Source organism: Mauremys reevesii, linkage group 1 (assembly GCF_016161935.1).
Source record: "Mauremys reevesii isolate NIE-2019 linkage group 1, ASM1616193v1, whole genome shotgun sequence".
NCBI classification, from domain to species: Eukaryota; Metazoa; Chordata; order Testudines; family Geoemydidae; genus Mauremys; species Mauremys reevesii.
This window is the reverse complement of record NC_052623.1, coordinates 175,915,249-175,939,447: the sequence shown is the minus strand read 5'-3', so window position 1 is coordinate 175,939,447 and position 24,199 is coordinate 175,915,249. Positions and strand designations below refer to the sequence as shown.

The following is a 24,199-nucleotide window of genomic DNA, read 5'->3' as shown; positions in this document are numbered from 1 at the left end:
TTATGCTAAATTAAATGTTTCCTTTATAATGTTTATCATTGGATATAATGCTGATCTGTGTGTGTAATATATTTTCCTTTTCTGATACCATGATGCCATAAATACATAGAGAAACCTGAAGTCCTTAGGCAAAATTCCAATTGATTTCAAGAACATATGCTTTGGATTCATTGGAATTATTCTAACACTTTGCAGAAATATTTTCTGTATTGGATAGTCATACTTCTCATTTTGAGGAACATCATTCATTTTAGCCCCAAAGAGACCTACATTGGACATATGTAATGTGAAACATTATTAAAATCTATTTACTTCCAAAATAAAGAATCAGGAAACCAAAGTTACTGTAAGAGTTATTTATCCTAAAGGAATAAATCAGATACCATCTTAAGTTTCCTCTGTGACTATTTTTTTTTCTTTTCCCTCATTTTGGCTCTTTGTTATACACCGATCCCTAATTTCAGCTTTGGCAGTTTGAAAGGAGTAGCACTACTACTTAATAAAGCTATTGTACTGCTACTTAATAAAAACATCTTCACTTTTGTATGTGATCATAAATAAACAAAAGGGATTGGCTGGGGCACATGACTTACGAGGAGAGGCTGAGAGAACTGGGCTTGTTTAGTCTGCAGAAGAGAAGAGTGAGGGGGAATTTGAAAGCAGCCTTCAACTACCTGAAGGGGGATTCCAAATAGGATGGAGCTTGGCTGTTCTTGGTGTTGGCAGATGACAGAACAAGGAGCAGTGGTCTCAAGTTGCAGTGTGGGAGGTCTAGGTTGGATATTAGGAAACACTATTTCACTAGGAGGGTGGTGAAGCACTGGCATGGGTTACCTGAGGTGGTGGATTCTCTATCTTGAGAGGTTTTTAAGGCCCTGCTTGACAAAGCCCTGTCTGGGATGATTTGGTTGGTCCTGCTTTGAGCAGGGGATTAGACTAGATGACCTCCTGAGGTCTCTTCCAACCCCAATCTTCTATGATTCTATGATTTATATGAATAATGGAAACATTCACAGTTCCATTAGATAGTATTATAAATAAAATAAAAACTCCAAGAATTGGAAGGGATACAACCCCCCACCCTTCAGGGCATAAACCAACTGATGGATGAACGTCTGTTCTGAATATTTTAATTCTGTAATTGTTTACTTAGGCTTTTTTGCACTTTTCCCCCAAAAGATGTGGTAATGGCCATTTTTGGAAACAGGAAACCATTGCCCCAATCTGTTTGTAAAAGTTAGACAGTAAAATAATTTCAGCAGATATATTTGTATAGAGATAATATAACACATTACAATTTCTTGGGGAGAATTTATTGCACAGTACAATAGAAAGGTCTTTCATCATAGTTTAAGTGGAACTTTAAGAAAAAAATGTTATTTTTGCAGGGCTTCAGTAAACCAACCGTCCAAAGGCAATATTTTTCTTATGCCATCTCTCATTACTCTGCATTGCTGTATTTGAAAGGAGTGATTTAGATTCTTCTAAGGAACAAATGTATTACTGTATGTTTATCAGAACTAAGTAGATACATGTTTAATGATGAGACCTATATTTCATTCGGAGCTGCATGGTCCTGAACGAGAATGTTGCACCCTGGTATTAACCCTAACATCAGGTCTTACATCCTGTGCATCAATCAGATCATTTTTTTCCTTTTTCCTGTTGAACTACCTTACTCCTGTATGATGATAGTTGTTAATGAATGGATAGTGCTGTTAACTACTCCCTATTGTATCTCTGACTTTTTTAACTTAAAGTTACATTCACTAGTCATAAGCTCATTTTGGTATAGGAAGTCTCTGATAGCAATTTTAAATGTTATCCAATATGATCCAATTGCAGTTCTCAAGTTAAAATCAGAAGGAGGAGTCACTGAATGTATTGTAAAACTGCTAAAACACTTTTGCTTCAATTTATTTTTTAAACAGGAACAAACTTGATGTAGAATTATCCATTTGTTTATTTCACTTTTTAAAGCAGAACAAGTTAAGCAGCATCCAAACAAGTAAGAACAGCCATCAACTTTAACAAATATTAAAACAAAAATTGAAAACACGCCAGACCTGCAAATAAATAAATACAATTATTTTAAAAGCAAAATTTTAAAAAGGTTACAACAAACGAATAAACAAAAAAATCTATGCAAAACATGATGTATCAAGATCTTTTAGTCTAGCAGTTGTTCACTAGTGACTGTAAATTCTGACATTTGTATGAATGTTCCTGATGACTTGAGGATATGCATTTGATTAATATACTTTGCAGCATTTAAGATTCACATAGTAGGAGCTAGTGATCTTGTTTTATTTCTATCAGTTTGAGGGATTTTAGGGCATATTCTTGTGCTGACATCTACTATTGCAAACCCCTGCACTCATGCAGAATCCTCTTGAGTTTGATGGGACTGTGCATGGGAAATGAGGTCTGTGCTATTGGATTCTGAGGTGGGATCAGGACCACAGGTTTCTTTATATAATGATTCCGGCATATACATTGCTGATATTGTGTTAATGTGAACAATTCTGTGAACTGATTTTCATGTCATTTTCCTTCATTAATTCAGAAAATAATCACATAGATATGAGGTAAAATCCTTCAAACACTAGCAGCCACAGTAGGAACCTTCATGGTAACAAGCAGTAGAGCCAGACAACAAGGTTTTACAGGATAGGACCTCAGAGTGCTTTAGATGTTTAAAGTATTGTACAAGCATTAACTAATTACTCCTGACAACATTCCTGAGAGGTAGGTATCATGTCCCCATCTTACAGATGAAAGAACTGAGGCAAAGAGATGAAGTGAGTTGATGAAGGTTGTAGAGCAAATAAACTGCAGAGCGAGGATTAGAATTGAGAAGTTCCAAACTCCTAACCTTTTGCACATTCCTCTGGACCATGTTAAAGTGACACTCTCAAGTACTTAAATACTTTTTTCAATGTCTATTTTATTTTTCATACTCTTATAGGCTTGTAAATTATATTTTTCTTCCTACCTGTTATGCCCACCATCAATATATCCTCCCCCATCCTCAAGCTGGCAAAATTGAACTTTTTTTCCTGGTAAAGCACAAGCCAGTGTGTGTGTGTGTGTGTGTGTGTGTGTGTGTGTGTGTGTGTGTGTGTGTGTGTGTGTGTGTGTGTGTGTGTGTGTGTGTGTGTGTGTTTATCACAGTTTTCTTCTATGTTATACTTCTATGTTATCATAAGTATCACCAGTGAAATCCAGTGGTTCCAGGAGTGTTTCCAGACTGTGGTTTCTCAGTTAATTTGTGCTTCTAGCAGAAAAAGAAAAAGAATAAAGTTATCAATAGCTGCTTTTTCATTTTTGGATTTTTCAATTTTTCACTGATATGAAAGCGAACAGAGAGAGACACTAATCTTATTTACAATGATTTTAAACCAGTATAATTCCATTGACTTGATCGGAGTTACTCCTGATTTACAACAGTGTGAGATCGGAATTAGGCCCTTTAGAATTGAACAGACAGATTTTATCAATCTTAAAATTATAATTAACTACTTGACAGTGTTCCTTTAAGCATGTACTTATTCCCTTGACCATGGAGTCTAGAATCAGAACGTCTCTTTTCTCTAGTTTTTTTTCAACTGTATATTTGACAGATTTTGAAATTGCTTAGTCATTAATATTTATTTCACCATACATGATGAGATGTTTTCACAACAAATACTGTACATTCAGTCATAATTATTAATGGTGTTTTATATATAAAACAAATACACATATACGTATATATATCTATATATAAAACCCTTTCTCTTTCTTGAATCAATGTAAACAGAGCCCAGATGGCCGTATAGAAGTCAAAGGGCAGCATGGAAAATCGTCACTGCATATTAAAGATGTGAAGTTGTCAGATTCAGGGAGATATGACTGTGAAGCTGCAAGTAGAATTGGTGGGCATCAAAAGAGCATGTACCTTGATATTGAATGTAAGTTCTAACATTTTGTTTTCTCTTTAAATTTGTTTTAAAAGAAAAAAAATAGAATCTTAATGGAAGATCAGGTTTTACTTGTAATTCATGCTTAAACTCGAATAATTTAAAAAAAAATAGTGTCTTTCCAAAGTTAGCAATTCTGAACACACAGGATGAAATCCTGGCCCCAGTGAAGCCAATGAGATTTTTGCCAATAACTTCATGAGGGTCAGAGTTTCACCCATAATGATATATGGGTGGCTTCCCTCACTGCCAGCCACATCTTATGACTGAACTTGGTAACTTTTTCAAGACTTTCAGACTGGTGGAGATTAGCTGTGGGTGCAAATGTTTTGGGGAATAAAGTAATAACTCATCTGAGCTGCATCTCAGTCTTGAATTGAAGTTTCTAAAGCTAAAAATGTCTGGAATATTCTCTCCCTCTCTTTCCATTACTTCCCCCCCACCTCCCATCTATTCTACTTTTGTTATAACCATTCTTGGAGTTCAAATATGTGACAAATCCCCCTGCCCCCACTGATCCTGCCACTTCCAATCAAAATTTTGTTTGGTGGAAACTTCACAAGCAACAGTAGTGATATTTGTTCATCAGTATCTGAGACTGATTGGTGTATTGGGCCTCATCCGAAATCCACTGATCTTGATAGGAATCTTTCCACTGACTTCAGTAGCAATTGGATTGGGTCTATAGTGGGGAGGAAGGGAAGACGAGTAATGATTGTTTTGCTTTTGCTGAATCCCAGTTGGGTGACTCCTAAAGTAGCATTGACAGAGATCTCACAGTAGGTGCACGTGCCACCTTTTTGATAGGAAGTGAGTCTAAAAAGACAAATGAAAAATATTCAGACTGAAGAATTGGAGCAGTAATTTATGCTGGATGAAGGAGATGGAGAGATTTGCCAACACAAATAGAACTAAACAAATAGTGTGTACGCTTTTAAACTGAATTATGAAAAATAGCTTTAATGCAGTTGTTCATGAACAATATTCATTTGGAGACTTCTGAGGTTTGTGAAATAGTCTTATGTTTTTGAGTGTACTCTCTTAAAAGATGCATTCCTTGAACATCTCAGTGTTACCCCTCAGTGCGCAGAAAATATATTCCTCTGTGTACATTTTAATTTAAAATGCTTTTGCTGTGTCGCTGGTGTAAGAAACAAAAAATGAATACTCTGATGTGTTCCTTTAAAATCCTGTAGTTAAGGTCTGTTTTCCTGTAATAGAGATCTAAGGTGAGATGAAATATATTGTTCAATTGAGATTTTAAAGTGGCTACTCTTTTTAAAAAAATCAACTTCTGCTTTTATATTCTGTGTCCAGTGTAGGGTTATCCAAATATAGAAGTGGTTCATGGGCCACATTATGTGAAGCATATGAGCTACAGAAACTTAAGAGCACATTAGAAGCACAAAATTAATACTGAAAGGCACAATAACATTATTTCTAGATGAATACAATGGAAGGTAGTCAAAGGTTTCTGTCAAAGTAAGAGTTTTAGTATGATAGCAGATGTCCTAAATTGAATTGTAGTACCGTCTTCCTTCTCAATGCGAGGCAGTTGTATGGTAGATTTACTTTTAACACTTAAATAGAACTAATCAGACGGTATTAAAATAAAAAATGTATTGGCATTTACTGTTAAATCTGGATGTGGTTAACTGCTCAAACTAATTTGAAATGCCAGAAAACTTTCTACAGTTCAAACTGAAAAATCTTTGAACCCAACTGCAGGTAGTTGGTGGGTTGGTTGGTTTGTTTGCTGGGAGGGGGGATTGGACACTTAATATGTTAGAACCATTTAAGATGACAACATTTCAAACGTATAATGCATGACTTGTTGTTTTGACCTCACATAGCATTATATGATTAGACGATGAAAATGCTATCACATTGACTGTTTTATTGACTCTTTACACTTTTTATATTACTTTTTGAATCTTTGTAAGGGACTCTAATACTTAAGAAATGGATATCTGAAGTACAATATTTATTTCCAAAGCAAGTGCTCTCTGCTAGCAGGAGTGCAAGTTTCTCCACATTGCCTGAACAGTGAAACTTATTCATGACATGACAGGAACACCTCTAGTGATGAGAGAATAGTTCTGTCTTCATGCCCATTCTGATTAGACTGCCATTTGTAGTGAAGATTTGTATCATGGGAACACTTGTCCATGAGCAAATGAACTCAGACCACAACTTAATTTGCCCAAACCACAGAGAACTTGTCAAATGATGATGACTTCTACTGACCTTACCCATATTTAAATTAGTGTCCTAGGGATGAAAGCTTCTTTATAGCAATAACATCAATTTCCCAAGACATCCAGTTCCCATAATAAAACTTTTTTTTAACAAAATGATCTCTTCACAGGACACTCTTGCTATTTTTTACATACAACAATCTTGTCAAAATCATTAGGAACGAAATGTAGTTCTCTCATCCACAAATAAATTCCTTCTCTGTAGCTGATGTAACGTATCCAGTAGCTGCCTTTTGTTTCCAGTCACTTTCTTGATGATATTTGGGCTGGAGATCTCTTCTAACAACCCTACTGTTCCACCAGTAAATTATGCTGTACTCCTACAGCAAAATGGTGAAAAGGAGTGATTCTTTATGAGATTCTGTGAAGTCTGTATAGAACCGATTGTTTGTAGAATCTTTGATTTTCCAGATTACTTAAATTGATTGCCTTTTTCGGCAGTTCAGTAGTAATAACAACAATGTCCTTTACACCTTCTAAGTATTTTTAAAAACAAATTTACTAATCCCCATGCAATTCTTGGAAATAGGTACTATAGTTATTGTATTGCACACTTTACTGAAAACATAGTATTCCCCATTTTACATATGAAGAATGTCAGATGCAGAGAAGTTAAGTGACTTGCTGAAGGCTAAAGAGGGATTCTCAGGAATCCCCGAGTCAATGTACTAATCTACCAGTGACACACTGGGATTATCCCAGAGTTTTGAATCCCTTGGTTTATATACTAGAATAGCATATGCCATTCAATTTTTTTCATTAAAGCCAGAGACATAAATGTATACTACACTGTAATTCATGACTAATACTAGTATTGTTCCTAATACTAATTCATAACCATGCCTAATGCCATTCCATAAATTAATGTTCTTAACAGTGTTTCCTCATGTTCTTTTTCATTGATTTGAGTACTTTGTACAGTCACAAAGAACATGTTCATGTCACATCTTTCCAGTATATTACATTCAGACGTAATGGAAATACATCATTTCATAGTGTCTCTATCTCATCACTTTATTCTCAGTGACCATCATCTGAGACTTAACTGTTAGCATGATTGGTGGGAGATTCTACATTTTATCCATGCTTTCTGTTGGAGTTGCTTTTGATGATAAGAGCAATTGCTCTTGAGGAGCAGAAAAGATGACTAGGTCTAATACGATCCTGGCATGATTAATCCTGCTCCTACCATTTATCTGAAGTGCTCACTGCATAGACAGAAATCATAGTGGAGCCTAAAGCCATTCCAAACCCAGGCTTTCCTGCAAGTGTCACCTTCATAACAGAGCACCTCAAGGAACTTTAGGCTGAGGTAAATTTAGTAAGGTAAAATAAACTGATTATAGAAGAAAAAAATTCAAAAGAAAGATTTATTGACTTCATTGGCTGTAACATTTTATTCTTTGTACAATGTCTAATACTTACTAAGCATCAAGAGAGTCTCCCTTGTGGTTACTAATATGTTTCCAATAAAATAAAATATTCCATGGAAAACTTGACAAATATATAAAAAGCATAAGAAAGAGATTCTTGTTTCAAAAGAGTAGTAAGGGAGTTAGGCATGCAAATCCCATTGAATTTCCATGGGATTTGGGCATCTAACACCATTAGGCTCCTTTTGAAATTCCAAGATTACTGCACAACTAACACTTTCGTGTTTCTAATTAATATTTTTAATCTCTTTATTTAAGAGCTGTTTGTTCTCATGGGTGGTGGGTATCATAGGCCAGGGCAGGTTAAGCCTCCCCTGACCAGACCATGGCCCTGCCCATGTTGCATCCTGAGTCCCTGCTCCCTCCCTCCATCTACCTGAAGCCAGCAGGGACTCAGCTCCAGACAGCAGCCCTGAGCTCTGGCCCGCCAGCTGCCAGATGTGGCCCAGGGTGGTTCTGGGGCCAGCGGGCAGCTGTTGGTGGAGCCAGTGGCTTGTTCTGGCACTCGGGGGGGCTGGGGCTCCTCCAGCCAGGGGGGGCAGGGCCTCAGGCAGAAGAGGCGAGGGGCAGGCTAGCCTGCCCAATGGTGGGTGTTCACCTGCCACCCATGTCTGGAAACATAAAGAAACCCTAAAAAAAAAAACAGAATCCTGACCAAAAGATGGAAATCTTCCCCGCTCTAGTAATGGCATACACTGATTTCTTGAAATGATTGTCACAAACTGTTCAGCAGAATTAGTAACATTTTTGTACTGGGTTTTCATCAGTGGGGTGGTTTGGAAAGCAATGAAGCCAAGCCAGCACAGAATTTGGTCAACCACAAATGACCCTTTTAAGAGTCTATTCATGCCTCTGAAGCTTCTGCTGTACTCATTGTAGTCAAAATGATGCACTGATAACATAGATAAGGGAGATTACAGATGTATGATGTGCTGGCATCTCCAAACAACCAGGACTCTCTGTGCACAACTGAGGTTTTTGTTTTTTTGTTTTGGTTTGTTTTACTAGCACCATAAACTTTAATACCAAGGTGCTGAATGCAATGTGCTATATTTTTCATGCAGTAATGAGATCTGAACAAGTGATTTCCAGACATATGTGCTTTCATAGCAAAATATTACTTTGTGGAGAGAAAAAAAGAAATCATCATTAAAGCATTATGCTACTTTTCAACAAAGAGAACCTTCTTCATTATGCACTGCTGCTTTTCTTCCAAATTACATTAAACATCATCATTGCATAGTTTGTCTCTCGTCTTGCTGACATTGTGTTCAGTGCTACAGAATAAACAAAGAAATGGTATTACAACATACTACAAAATGTATCTGTAAAGAATCGTATACAGTGCATATGATGATTTTGTCATTAACACATTCTTTATTTCTTATTGGCAATAGAATAATTGTTTTTGTTTGCAAGCTGAAGTCAACTTCATTAATGTAAGAGCACTGAATTTAAGATGCTGAGCAGATTATCCTCTTGGACCTTTTCACTTTCTTTTATGTTAGTGAACTGTATTTTGTAGCAGTTTATGCAAATTCACTGGCTCAATGCCATTTCACTTTAAAGCTTTTCAAAGGCATTGCATTACTTAAAGGCAAGTAGAACTACAAATGAGGTCCAACCTAGAGATCTGATTGAAAAGCAGTGCAGATAAACTGAGACATTCTGGGTTTAATGTAATAAGAACAAATGACCTACCATGTTTGATTCCAACTGATATTCCATTTAAGTTATGTTTGTACTGTTATATATTACTAATGAGAGTAGAAATGTATTGTTCAAATTCACCTTCTTTTCATAGACGCTGGCACAAGAATTTCTTGTTAGTAATTAGTCTCCAAGTCAAAGTTATGGTAGGCTGGCTCTATCTCCTTATATGTTAATGATGGTTACGCATCACATCAATCATATACCAGCTTCCTCACAAACTTCTATATATTGACATACTATTACCTTGAATTATAGGATTTACTATGTTCTAGGCTCACTTGTGTTCCTCTTTCTTTTCAATCATGAATAATTCTAATCTTATACATCATATGATAATCTTGCAAAGTCTTAATACAACTGGGTCACTTCACTGACATGGCAATGAAGATTGTTAATAACCTGAATGAAGACAAAATAGCCAACATGCTCATTCTGACAAGGCATAACATTTTTAAAAGAACCTAAGTGACGGAGGAGTCTCAGTCCATTTTCAAAAGTGCCTTAGGAACTTAGGAGCCTAACTTCCAGTGAAAAAAGCCTATTGGGATAGATCTTTAAAGGTATTCAGGCATAGGAGTCAAGTGGGATTGAAATTAAGGAGAAAAACACCTAAGCAGTTTTTTAAATCCCATGTGGCTCCTATCTGTATCTTTAGGCATCTAAATGCCTTTAAAGATTTCTCCCTATGAGCCTAAGCCACTTGTGAACAAGGGATTTAAGATGCCTAGGATGAGCTGGGGGGAGGAGGAGGAAGAGTACATAAGTATCCTATGATGAGAGATTACATTGATTAGGTTAGAAGTTAGGGCGAGGTTGATAAAATAAACTACTTAATTAAAAAGAAAGGAAAAGGTCAGGATTAATCACAGTTTAGTCTTAATGGTGTAAACCATGCAGGACTAGAGAACAGGATGTTAAACCCAGTGATATGGCATAGGAGACATTTAAATGATATCAGCTGCACCCAAGAGGACACAAGTATCAAAACATTTTAAAATATTTTCACAGCATCCTATCAAACCAGGTACAGTAACTCCTCGCTTAACATTGTAATGTTCCTGAAAAATGTGACTTTAAGCAAAACGATGTTAAGCGAATCCAATTTCCCCATGTAAATGGGGGGCTTAGGTTCCAGGGAATTTTTTTTCACCATACACAGCAATGATGATTGTGAAGCTAGGTTGAGATGGTTAAGTCAGAGATTGGAAGAGGGTGGGATATTTCCCAGGGAATGCCTTACTGCTAAATGATGAACAAGCACTTGACTGTGCCCTGAAGGGTTAACATGTTGTTACTGTAGACTCACACTCTACAAGGCAGCACAAAGGAGGGAGGGGAGACAGCATGGCAGACAGAGACAGACACACACACCCTGTGTATGAGAGAGAGATGTGCATTTCCCCTTTAAGTACACTGACCCCACTCTAAGTACATTGCCTTTTTAAGTAAATCAGCAAGTTGAGACAGCAGCTGCTGCTAGCAAGCTTCCTCCTTCCTGAGTCCTGTCGTGCCCCACCATGCTCTGTGGAGATGAGATAAGTGGGGGGCAGGAGCAGGGGGGAGGGGGACACCCTGATATTAGTCTCCCCTTTTCCTCCGCACACCAAGAAGGAGGCTCCCAGGAGCAGCTCCAAGGCAGGGGGCAGGAGCAGCACATGGCAGTGGGGAGAGGAACAGCTGAACTGCCTGTCAATTGCTAGCCCGCTGGGCGGCTGCTGCAAGGGAACTTAGGGGGGCTGCCAGCCCACCCTGGTTCCAAGCCCCCACCAGCTAGCTCCAATGGGCTTCTCTTCCTGCAAGCAGTGAACAAAGCAGGCAGCTGCCAAACAACGGGAGCATTGTGCAATTGATCAGCAACATAACAACAAAACAACGTTAACCGTGACAACTTTAAGTGAGGAGTTACTGTACTGTTGAAATAAAATCAACTTTGGTTATACAGATCCTTATCAAATTATGTTTATAATTGTTTAATGTATAATATTTTCAACTTTTACATTAAAGAAATGTTGAGGTTTTAACATGACAACAAAGCCCAGGAAATTGATTAAGACTTGCAACTTTTACTTTAACCTTGACCATTATGCACAGCTCGCGGAGCAAAAGAGACCTAAAGAGAATTAAAAGTTTTAGGTGTATGAGGAAAGGATCAGGCACATTACATAGAATCTATAAAAACACTACTCCAAGACTCCTTTAGTACCTAAGCAGAGAGGAAGGATGGTCTTGTGGTTAAGGCATGGGTCTGAGTGTCAAGAGATGTGTTCTTGATTCTGCCACAGACTCCTTGTGTTATCCTGGGGAAGTAAGTGGCTCAACCTTTCCATTCTTCTGTTTCCCCATCTGTAAAATGGGGCTCTCTCTTCCCTAGTTCAGGGCTTACCAACTTTCCTTGAGGCCCACCTGTGCAGCCTCATCAGGCACTGTGGCCCACTATTAACACTAGTTTTAATTTTTACATACAAATAAACTGTATATAAACTGCAAATTAACAATATATGTGTTTCCTTTTCATTGTAATGTGAACAATTCTAATGTCAGAAATCCCTAGCAATATGCACTCAAAGAAATGCTTCAAGATCTTTGAAACCAAACAGTTTTAGAAAAACTACACTTTGAGCAAAATGTGGCGTTCAAACACAGACAACACAGTTTTGTATAAAACTGAACAAGATTACAAGAATCACATGGAGTTAAAGATGTACCAAGAACTTGACTGAAGAATGCAGTTGCGCCAGCAGATCATCTGGGACTGAGTCGCGGTCCACTGGCCACAGCCCATAGTTCAGTAACCACTATCCTAGCTCATGTGGGTATTCTAAGACAATCCTTTAAAATGTGAACTTTAGTTATTGATTTTGATGGCTTTTTCTCGCAAGCATAATGTAATTTTTAAAGTGTAGTTTTAATAACAGGGTGACTTTCTTTTTACAAGAAAAATGTAGTTTTGCAGGATTAAAAAAACAAAACAAAAAAAAAGCATTAATTGTAGCTATGCTTGTTTAAGTTGCTATTCTGTTTCGCTCCAGATGAAATGTACTTGTTTGTGTGTTTGCCTCCACAATGCTGCCTGGTAGTAGGCTAGTTTTAAATTCAGTATTCTCTAAGCAAAAAACCCTATTTCCTTACAGTAGTTTGCAAGTTGTTCTATGGATTCATGTTACATCTAATGGGTTAAAACCAACTCATGTGGTCTTTAAATAGCAAAATTTAAATTTGAAGTGCAAAGGTATCATTATAATCTAATACTTTTTTTTGAAAGATGTAATAATGTTGCAGGTCATTTCCTTTGTCACTGTAACTGCGTGTGTGGTGCTTACATTTCACGATATTAAAATTAATGCAGCTGACCTGAGTGATACTTTAAAATATTACAATATAATCTTTTTCATAAGAGTCAGAAACTAATACATGTGACTGAGTTCTCTTTGAATTTATGAAGAATAAATCTTAGATCAACTCATTTGGATTTATATTCTACTAAATAGCTGGAGTTTTGTATTCTAGAAGGCTTTTAGATGCCATTCAGATTTTAAAATGTTCCAGAATAAACATTGAGCCATTTGAAAGTATGTCCTATTAAATTATACTTATTACCCAAAGTCAATATCAAATTAACATACACACTAAAAGTCATTATAAGTAATAACCAAAATATCTTGTACAATTAATAGATGTTTGCGGATTTCAGGATTAAATGGAACTGCACACATATATAATATTACTAGCTAGTTTAAATTTAAGATTGACACTTTCAGAAATGAATCGGCATTTTGGATATACTCAAAAGTGTCAGGTTTAAGTTTAAGGCTTAAGTTTAGGTATACATTTAAGCTTAAACTAGCTAGAAATCCAAAACTAAAACATTAATTCAGATAGGTTTCCCCTCACAGCCCCAAATATGCTCACTATGACAAACTAATGCTAAATAATATTGAAGCAAATTCTATTTTCTATTATATATGTGCAAACTCAATTACTTTATTGAGCTTGCCTCGGTGTAACTGAAGGTAGAATTTAACCTACTTTAAAGTATAATCTTCTAGGAAATATTAAATTTTCTGCAGTAAAAGAGCAGCTAATAAAGTAATAAAAATATCCAGTAAAACAATCTTTGAAAAAAGGAAAAGCTATTTTTCCATCACGTATGTCTTCCTTTGCATTTCAGAAAATACCAGGGTTACAAATATCAATTTAAAATACTTTGTTCTGTTCTGTTCAAATTTTAAGACCACATTTTTCACCATGGTATCTTACTCTTTTATGCGTAATTCTTAGATTTTTTTTCTAACATGATATTATGGATTGCCAGAACATGGTACTTAGCTACTTCATGTGGTGGTAGCTATTTCACATCATATAGAGAAATCTACTCCTACCTTGAAGTTTATAATTTCACAATTTTACACATTTCAATTTTTTTCACAAAAATACCAAGACAGCTATCTTGGGCAATTTGATTCATGGAGAGAAAACAAATAAGAAAACAAAAAACAAACCGGAGACACACATGAATGAATAGTGTTATATACACAATCATACATGATAAAAGAAGCCTGGGACATATTGCTCTCTGATTTTACTACCACAAGCAGCACAAGTATCTGCATCAGATCTTCTTTGTCAGATTCCCTACCTCATTGTCTGATCAAGACAGATCACCAGGAGCACTGACTCAACTGCAAGAGAGTTAAAAGGCATGTCTACACTTACCTCGGGAGCGATCGATCCAGCGGGGGTTGATTTATCGTGTCTAGTGAAGACGCGATAGATCGACCAGTGAGTGCTCTCCTGTCGACTCCAGTAGTCTACCGGAGTGAGAAGCATAGGCGGAATCAATGGGGGTGTGGCAGCAGTCGACCTACCGCAGTTAAGACACCACGGTAAGTAGCTCTAAGTACATCGACTTCAGCTATGCCATTTTCGTAGCTGAAGTTGCTTAACTTAGACCGACTTAGCTCACCCCCCTACCCCCCATAGACCAGGCCTTAGTTACTATCAGGTCATTCCACTGAATGGAAGCACATGGTGGTCCAAATAAGAGATGTCATCTGTTGCTGTGGGACTGCTCTCACTCAGCATGGCCATGCTGTGCTGGAGAACCATGAGAAAGCCCTGGATTACTAGGAGTGAGACTCCTTGTAAGTGAGGGCAAAATTGTGATATTTGACACTAGTTCCTCTCACATGCCTCTGACACTAGTTCCTCTCACATGTCTCTAAACATGTAAAGAGAGAAATCATTCATCTTCATTCAGTTCTGTCTGACTCCTCCCTGTACTCTTTAAAGGCTTCATCAACCATCCTAAAACAAACTAAAAGAGTCTTAGTTTAGTACCTCACCAATACTTTTCTGGGTCTTCAGCTCCTGATGCTTCATCATCTGTCTGAGGCACCCTGCCAAAGAAGGCTGGAGGATGTGCCGTTTCTCAATGATAGCTACATTCTCTGCATACTATATTTGTGCCCAGCATAACAACTGAATTGTGATTATATATTGTGGTCATCCAAAGAATCTATATCTGACACATGGCCCACTGATTGGGACACAACTCCCCATTATTGTTGGAAATAAAACAAAGAAAAAATTACAGAATTATATTCAGAAAAAGTAGAACTTTCTGTACCTTAATATTATAGGCAGGCTTGAAAATCCAGTAGGGTTCAATAGTATGTGTGACATCACCATCAGGATTCCAGCTTTGGCATCTCACCGGGTGAGGGCTTGTGAGGACTTTATGACCTAGACAATGAACTAATGAGCAATAGCAGTATGTTTAAGTGGAACATTCATCACATAACCTTCAGAGTTTTAACTTTTGAATATGCTCAAGTTCTTTGTCATTTCTTTCTCCTCTCCAGCCCCTCCTTCATTTTTCAAAAGACCCACCTTGGAATGACTGAACATCTACATTATTCTATGATCTGAAAGAAAAAACAAACTAAATTATTCACAATGTACAGTTGCAAGCCAAATTAGTTCTTGTTTTGTTCTGTTTTATATTTATTTCCAGGTTTATTTCACTTTGATTCCTGGTGCTGGAGCTTTCAGGAAAAAACAAAACCCAAACCACACCAATATCACTAGACTGGAGATAAAATACACAAGAGTTGACAACACTGCTTCTGTGTGAGGGCTCTGGTTGCATTAAAGGACTGTTTCAGACTACATGGTATTACCTCTGTCATCCAGATATCTCTGATGCTATTTCATGATGAAGGGAAAATGGTGGTCGTAGGGTCAGTTTGTCAACTAGTGGCTTTTCCGCTTAAATTTATAGAAAAAGTAGTTGATCCCAAAATATTCCATCTTACAAAATAGGTATTAAGGGGAACAAAGTAGAGAAGATAGAGGCTGTTATTTCAGGTGGTATGAAGCCTTCCCGTACTATACAGTTCTCATTTTTCAGGAAAGGACAGAGGAGTTGTTATAGGAGGAAGCTGTTTAGAAGTACTGCAGGGTAGGTAGGAAAGGTCTGTAGGAAAAAGTATGTGAACTCCCCCAACCCCTCCGAGTTCTAGTGATCCCCAGTGCAACACATCCTAGTCCTCTCTGGTAACTATGGAAGACCAGGAGCTCTATAACCATACAAGTGGCCTTACTGGGTCAGACCAATGGTCCTTCTAGCCCACTATTCTGTCTTCCAACAGTGGCCAATGCCAGGTTCTTCAAAGGAAATGAACAGAACAGGGCAATTATTGAGTGAAACATCCCGTGTTGTTCACTCCCACCTTCTGATAGTTAGAGACTAGGGATGCCCAGAGAATGGGGTCACATCCCTGACCATCTTGATTAATACCCATTGATGGTCCTGTCCTCCATTAACTTACCTAATTCTTTTTTAAACCCAGTTATAGTTTTGGCCTTCACAACATCCCCTGGCAATGACTTCCACAGGTTGACTGTGTGTTGTGTGAAGAAATACTTGTTTTTGTTTGTTTTAAACCTGCATCAATTTCATTGCATGACCCCTAATTCTTGTGTTATGTGGAGTAAATAAGACTTCCTTATTAACTTTCTCCACACCATTCATGATTTTATAGACCTCTATGTTATCCCCCCTTAGTTGTCTCTTTTCTGAGCTGAACAGGCCCACTCTTTTTATTCTTTCCACACATGGAAGGTGTTCCATAAACTTAATCAGTTTTGGTGCTCTTCTCTATGTCTTTTCCAAATCTAATATACACTTTTTAGATGGGTCAACCAGAACTGCATGCAGTATTAAAGATGTGGGTGTAACAATGGATTTATATAGGAGCATTATGATATGTATTATCTTATTATCTATCCCTTTCCTAATGATTCCTAACATTCTGTTAGCTTTTTTGACTGCAGCTGCACATTGAGTGGGTGTTTTCAGAGAACTATCCACAATGACTCCAAGATCTCTTTCTTTAATGGTAACAGCTAATTTGGGTGCCAACATATGGGATGTATGGTTGGGATTATATTTTGCAATGTGCATTACATTGCATTTATCAACATTGAATTTCATCTGCCATTTTGTTGCCCAGTTATCCAGTTTTGTGAGATCCCTTTGTAGCTCTTCGCAATCTCCTGTGGACTTAACTTTCTTGAGTAATTTCGTATCCTCTGCAAATTTTGCCACCTCGCTGTTTACTCCTTTTTCCACATCACTTATGAATATGTTGAACAGTACTGATCACACTAGAGATTCCTGGGAGACACCGCTATTTACCTCTTTCCATTCTGAGAACTGATCATTTATTCCTATCCTTGTTTCCTGTCTTTTAACCAGTTACTGATCCATGAGGGAATCTTTTCTCTTATCCCATGACTGCTTTCTTTGCTTAAGAGCCTTTGCTGAGGGGCCACGTTAAAGGTTTTCTTAAAGTCCAGGTACACTATATCCACCCTTGTCCACACACTTCTTGACCCCTCAGAGAATTCTGATAGATTGGTGAGGCATGATTTGCCTTTACAAAAACCACATTGACTCTTCCCCAACAAATCATGTTCATCTATGTGTCTGATAGTTCTGTTCTTTACTGTAGTTTCAACCAATTTACTTGGTACTGAAGTTAGGCTTACTATACCATAATGGCCAGGATCATTTCTGGAGCCTCTTTTAAAAATTGGTGTCACATTAGCTATCCTCTAGTCATCAGGAGGATAGCTAATGCAATCCAATTCTACCACTCCACAGGGTAGCTGCCTGGGCATAAAGCCAGCATCAACTTAGGCTAAATCTGGTCCACTGTATCTATAGTGTCATCCTGCTGTACTGAATATTTTTTCCTTGGGAAAAAAAATAGCCAAAAGTTTGAAAACCTCTGGTCTTCTATTAACAAGCAAAAATGTGATTCAGTGTACCACTTGGCTGTTATAGGTCCCTCGGCACACATGCTGAATCAGGTAATTTGCCATATCCAATTCTGCATATGACTCTGAACATACACTAGGGTTGGATCTATGAAATCATTAATTGAATTACCTTCTGGATGTGACAAGTGATGTATTAGTCTGTGCTCCCCTTGCGATTTCTGAGGCATTAAGCCTAATGGGGATAATCAAATGTATGGAGACAGATTTGAGCCAAGGCTTTCCTGCTCTACATAATTTATGCAGATCAACTTCTTCTAGTTGCAGTGCTGACTTAAGACTATTTTTTTTCCTATTTGAAAAGAACAAGAATATGAATTTACTTTTCACTCTATTCTGAACTCTTCTAAAACGTCACTGTAAGATTAAAATGGTTATTAAAGGATTCTAGATGACTTTAGCTTAATTACATGTCTTTACTATGCTATGCTGTGCGGTGCATTTGTGTTCTTTGTATGTTGAATTGTCTCCTCATTTTACCATTCAGATTTATAAGCTTTTTAGTCCATCTGTAGTAACTAACAATAGTAGCTTTTCTACAGCTCTCTTGTTAGTAGAGACCCACAAAATTGAAAGCTAAGCTGTTTCCAACCTTCCCCAGAGACCTTGGAGACCGCATCTAGGTTTGGTGGTTCAGTCTGTGATAGTGTATGGACCAGCCATTAAGCTTGGCCCCTGATTGAGCTTAACCAAAGCTCAGTGTATTCAGATCTGGAATTTAGGTTCTAGATCATCAGTATTTTAAAGTACACTAAGTCCAATTTTTACTTTACTGACAGTGCTTGCTTTGCAACCAGTTCACCATCTGTCTAGGGAAGTATATATTGCAGAAAAAGTGTAATATATTTAAGGTCAGTTCATGATCTCGTTTCTGGAAGGCACAAATGAAACCCATGTTGCACATACGCTTAATCTCCAGTTTGTAATGCATCCATGCTATACCTGTATAAGAAGTGCATAGCCATAAACTTTATTCCAAAGATTTTAACTTTCTAATATATCTGAACTATTCTTTATGTATGACAAGACAATAGGTATTCTAAATACTAGTATATTTCAAATGCTCTGTAAATTCTGCGTAATAGATTTAGGTAAAATATTCAGCAAAGAAAATGTTGCAATTAGTTGAACTTTCCTAATCATCTCTGTGCTTGCTTAAGGAGATATTTACATATGAGAAGGCCTTTCTATTCAATTCTACTTGGAGATGCTTTATTATTCAATTGATGAGTATTCTCCTTTGCCACCAGAGTTTTGGTGCATTTAACTTATTCCTCAGTTTTCTAGAATACTGTAGTTTTTACCTGATTTGATTTTGCAGCAGTTTATATGCTCCAGCCTCAGTAATTTAAAAAATATGCTATTTTAATTATTACTATTTTTATGAAACACATACAATATTTCTGTGAGGCAGATGCTAACTACTGAACCTTCATGAGGACAAAATACAATAAGCAATACAGGCCATACAAAAGCACACCTACATACACCAGGGCTTTTTCCATTATAATTTGATCCTTAATTTTGTTGTAAAAAAGCAACTTATAGGGGTTATATTCTCCATGTGACATCTAGTCCCACTTAGATGAATCTGTGCTTGACTTGGGTGTCAACATTATTTTGTTGTGAATGTGGATTTTGCCAGTGGTCACTGCCATTGTCACCTTGAGACAGGATTGCTGTAATACCCTTTTCTGCTGTAATGCCCTCTCCTTTAGGATGAGCCTTAAGACCACTGGAAAACTTCAGCTTTTGCAGAATATGGGAGCCCATTTGAGGAACATTTCGTGAAGAAAATGCATAGTACACCTTCTGCTCTACAATCTGCACTAGATTTGTATTAGCTTCCTGATGCAATTTGTTGGTTATAGTCTTTTAAGATCCTAAGTGATTGGGTCCTGCTTATCTCAGAGACCACCACTCTTTTCTCATGATTCCATACCCTAGTCAAATTATACACTCACAGAAATGTAGGGCTAGAAGAGACCTTGAGGAGTTATCAAGTTTAATCCCCTGTGCCAAGGCAGGACCTAGTAAACTGAGACCTCCCCTGACATGTGTTTGTCTAAGTTATTGTTAAAATCTTTCAATAATGGATTCCACAACCTCCCTTCAAAGCCTGTTCCAGAGCGTAACTACATTTATAGCTAAAAAGTTTCTTAATGTGACGGGTTGGATCACAGAACCCCACTTGGGAGCTGTCATCTAATTTGCCAAAACTACTTCTGCCCCTGTCAGCTTGGGACCCCAGCACTCTGTCTTGCTGAGTCAGACACACCCATCTGCTCCAACAAAGACCCAGGGTCTGAATTACTTGCCCCAAAGCTGCAGACTTAACTCAGAGCAGCCTACAGAAGTATTCCTGTCTTTAACACTCAGATGCCCAACTCCCAGTGTGGTCGAAACTCAAATAAATACATTTTACTCTGAATAAAGCTTATACAGGGTAAACTCATAAATTGTTTGCCCTCTGTAACACTGATAGAGAGATATGCACAGCTGTTTGCCCTCCCAGGTATTAACACATACTCTGGGTTAATTAATAAGTAAAAAGTGATTTTTATTAAATACAGAAAGTAGGATTTAAGAGGTTCCAAGTAGTAACAGACAGAACAAAGTGAATTACCACGCAAAATAAAACATGCAAATCAAAGCCTAATACAGTAATACAATTGAATACAGATAATATCTCACCCTGGAAGATGTTTCAATACGTTTCTTTCACAGACTGGATGGCTTCCTAGTCTGGGCACGATCCTTTCCCCTGGTACAGCCCTTGTTCCAGCTCTGGTGGTAGCTAGGGGATTCCTCATGATGGCTCTCCTTTTTGTTCTGTTCCACCCATTTTTAAATCTTTGCATAAGGTGGGAATCTTTTTTCCCCTCTCTGGGTTCCCCCCCCCCTTCTCAATGGAAAGACACCAGGTTAAAGATGGATTCCAGTTCAGGTGACATGATCACATGTCACTGTAAGACTTAATTACCCACTTGCCAGCACACAGGTATACAGGAAGACTTGCAGGTAAAACAGAGCCATCTGCAGTCAGTTGTCCTGGTTAATGGGAGTCCTCAAGATTCCAAACCACCATTAATGGCCCACACTTCCCATAATTACAATAGGCCCTCAGAGTTATATTTCATATTTCTAGTTTCAGATACAAGAGTGGAACATTTATACAAATAGGATGATCACTCAGTAGATTGTAAGCTTTGTAATGATACCTTACAAGAGACCTTTTGCCTAGAGTATATTCTAGTTACATTATATGATTTTATGAAAATATGCTAGAGTGCAATGTCACACCTAATATCTAACCTAAATCTCCCTAGCTGCAGTTTAAGACCATTACTTCTTATAGGTTCATAAGAACATAAGAAAGGCCGTACCGGGTAAGACCAAAGGTCCATCTAGCCCAGTATCTGTCTACCACACAGTGGCCCCATGCAGGTGCCCCCTGAGGGTGAACCCTAACAGGCATGATCAAGTGATCTCTCTCCTCCATCCATCCCCATCTCTGATGAAACAGAGGCTAGGGACACCATTCTTACCCATCCTGGCTATATTTATGGACTTAGCCACCATGAGCCAAATCAGTCCAGTTTTCTTTAAACATTGTTATAGTCCTAGCACAACCTCCCTCCTCAGGGGAGTTCACAAAGTTGACTGTGCTTGTGAAGAGAAAAGAAGAAAGAACTTTTTTTATTTTTTTTTAAATAATATATTCTCAGTCTTATTCTCTATCCCCTTTTAATGATTCCTAACATCCTGTTTGCTTTTTTGACCGCCTGCACACTGCACAAACCATCTTCAAGAGTCCTAGCCTCTTTAATCTTCCAAGATCTTTCTCTATCGTTGTGTAGCCCATCCCCCCCCCCCATTTGTATGTATGTATAGTTGTTTTTTTTTTTTTTTTTGATTACAGGACACCACATCATTACACATTTTCATTGCCATTTTGTTTATTTGATTGATAGTTTTTTGAGATCTTTTTCTTCTCTTTACTCTTCTTTTTTTTTTTAATGTTTCTTTTTGTCATTTGCAAACTTTACCTCTTCTGTACCCCTTTTTCTCACTCTTTATGAATAAATTGAATATCTTTCTCTGAGAGACTTGACCCCTAGGGACCCCCCATCATCTTAGCTGTATAGTTGTTGTGTATTTAATTACTATTTAGATTCTAGGACTGGAAGGAACCTCGAGAGGTCATTGAATCCAGTCCCCTGCCCTCATGGCAGGACCAAATACTGTCTAGACCATCCCGGATAGACATTTATCTAACCTACTCCTAAATATCTCCAGAGATAGAGATTCCACAACATCCCTAGGCAGTTTATTCCAGTGTTTAACCACTCTGACAGTTAGAAACTTTTTCCTAATGTCCAACCTAAACCTCCCTTGCTGCAGTTTAAGCCCATTGCTTCTTGTTCTATCCTTAGAGGCTAAGTTGAACAAGTTTTCTCCCTCCTCCTTATGACACCCTTTTAGATACCTGAAAACTGCTATTATGTCCCGTCTCAGTCTTCTCTTTTCCAAACTAAGAAAACCCAATTCTTTCAGCCTTCCTTCATAGGCCATGTTCTCTAGACCTTTAATCATTCTTGTTGCTTTTCCCTAGACCCTCTCTAGTTTCTCCACGTCTTTCTTGAAATGCGGTGCCCAGAACTGAACACAATACTCCAGTCAACGCCTAACCAGCGCAGAGTAGAGTGAAATAATGACTTCTTGTGTCTTACAACACACCTGTGAATGCATCCAAGATTCATGTTTGCTTTTTTTGCAACAGCATCACACTGTTGACTCATTTAGCTTGTGGTCCACTATAACCCCTGATTCCCTTTCTGCTGTATGCCTTCCTAGACGTCTCTTCGCATTCTGTATGTGTGAAACTGAGTGTTCCTTCCTAAGTGGAGCACTTTGCATTTGTCTTTGTTAAACTTCATCCTGTTTATCTCAGACCATTTCTCCAGTTTGTCCAGATCATTTTGAATTATGACCCTATCCTCCAAAGCAGTTGCAATCCCTCCCAGTTTGGTATCATCTGCAAACTTAATGAGCATACTTTCTGTGCCAATATCTAAGTCATTGATGAAGATATTGAACAGAGCCGGTCCCAAAACAGACCCCTGCGAAACCCCACTTGTTATACCTTTCCAGCACGAATGGGAATCATTAATAACTACTCTGAGTACAGTTATCCAGCCAGTTATGCACCCACCTTATAGTGGCCCCATCTAAGTTGTATTTGCCAAGTTTATCAATAAGAATATCATGCGAGACCGTATCAAATGCCTTACTATAGTCTAGGTATACCACATCCACTGCTTCTCCCTTATCCACAAGACTCGTTATCCTATCAAACAAAGATTTGTTTGACATGATTTGTTCTTTACAAATCCATGCTGGCTATTCCCTATCACCTTCCAAGTGTTTGCAGATTTCCTTAATTACTTGCTCCATTATCTTCCCTGGTACAGAAGTTAAACTAACTGGTCTGTAGTTTCCTGGGTTGTTGTTATTTCCCTTTTTATAGATGGGCACTATATTTACCCGTTTTCCACTTTTCTGGAATCTCTCCCGTCTCCCCTGATTTTCCAAAGATAATAAGTAGAGGCTCAGATACCTCCTCTATTAGCTTCTTGAGTATTCTAGGATGCATTTCATCAGGCCCTGGTGACTTGCAGGCATCTAACTTTCCTAAGTGATTTTAAACTTGGTCTTTTGTTTAATTTTATCTTCTAAACCTACCCCCTTCCCATTAGCATTCACTATGTTAAGCATTCCTTCAGACTTCTCGGTCAAGACCGAAACAAAGTAGTCATTAAGCATCTCTGCCATTTCCAAGTTTCCTGTTACTGTTTCTCCCTCTTCACTGAGCAGTGGGCCTACCCTGTCCTTGGTCTTCCTCGTGCTTCTAATGTATTGATAAAAAAAGTCGTCTTCTTTCCCTTTATCCCTGTAGTTAGTTTGAGCTCATTTTGTGCCTTCACCTTTCTAATCTTGCCCCGGCATTCCTGTGTTGTTTGCCTATATTCATCCTTTGTAATCTGTCCTTAGTTTCCATTATTTTTCAATATGACTCCTTTTTATTTTTTAGATCATGTAAGATCTTGTGGTTAAGCCAAGCTGGTCTTTTGCCTCATTTTCTATCTTTCCTACCCAGCGGAATAGCTTGCTTTTGGGCCCTTAATAGTGTCCCTTTGAAAAACTGCCAACTCTCCTCAGTTGTTTATCCCCTCAGTCTTGATTCCCATGGGACCTTGCCTATCAGCTCTCTGAGCTTACCAAAATCCTCCTTCCTGAAATCCATGGTCTCTATTTTGCTGTACTCCCTTCTACCCTTCCTTAGGATTGTGAACTCTATGTTTTCATGATTACTTTCACCCAAGTGGAAGCACTTCCAAATTCTCAACGAGTTCCTCCCTATTTGTTAAAATCAAGTCTACAACAGCTTCCCCCCAGTAGCTTTTTCAACCTTCTGAAATAAAAAGTT

At 37.9% G+C, this 24,199-nt stretch overlaps 1 protein-coding gene across 1 annotated transcript in view; it reads left to right on the top strand.

The window, feature by feature from the left end:
• NCAM2 (neural cell adhesion molecule 2) overlaps positions 1 to 24,199 on the top strand; it is a 536,258-nt gene that overhangs the window by 370,313 nt on the left and 141,746 nt on the right. Inside the window, exon 9 of the mRNA XM_039520366.1 lies at positions 3,803 to 3,953. Within this exon, the coding sequence (XP_039376300.1) occupies positions 3,803 to 3,953 (151 nt within the window). The remainder of the gene's footprint in view (positions 1 to 3,802; positions 3,954 to 24,199) is intronic.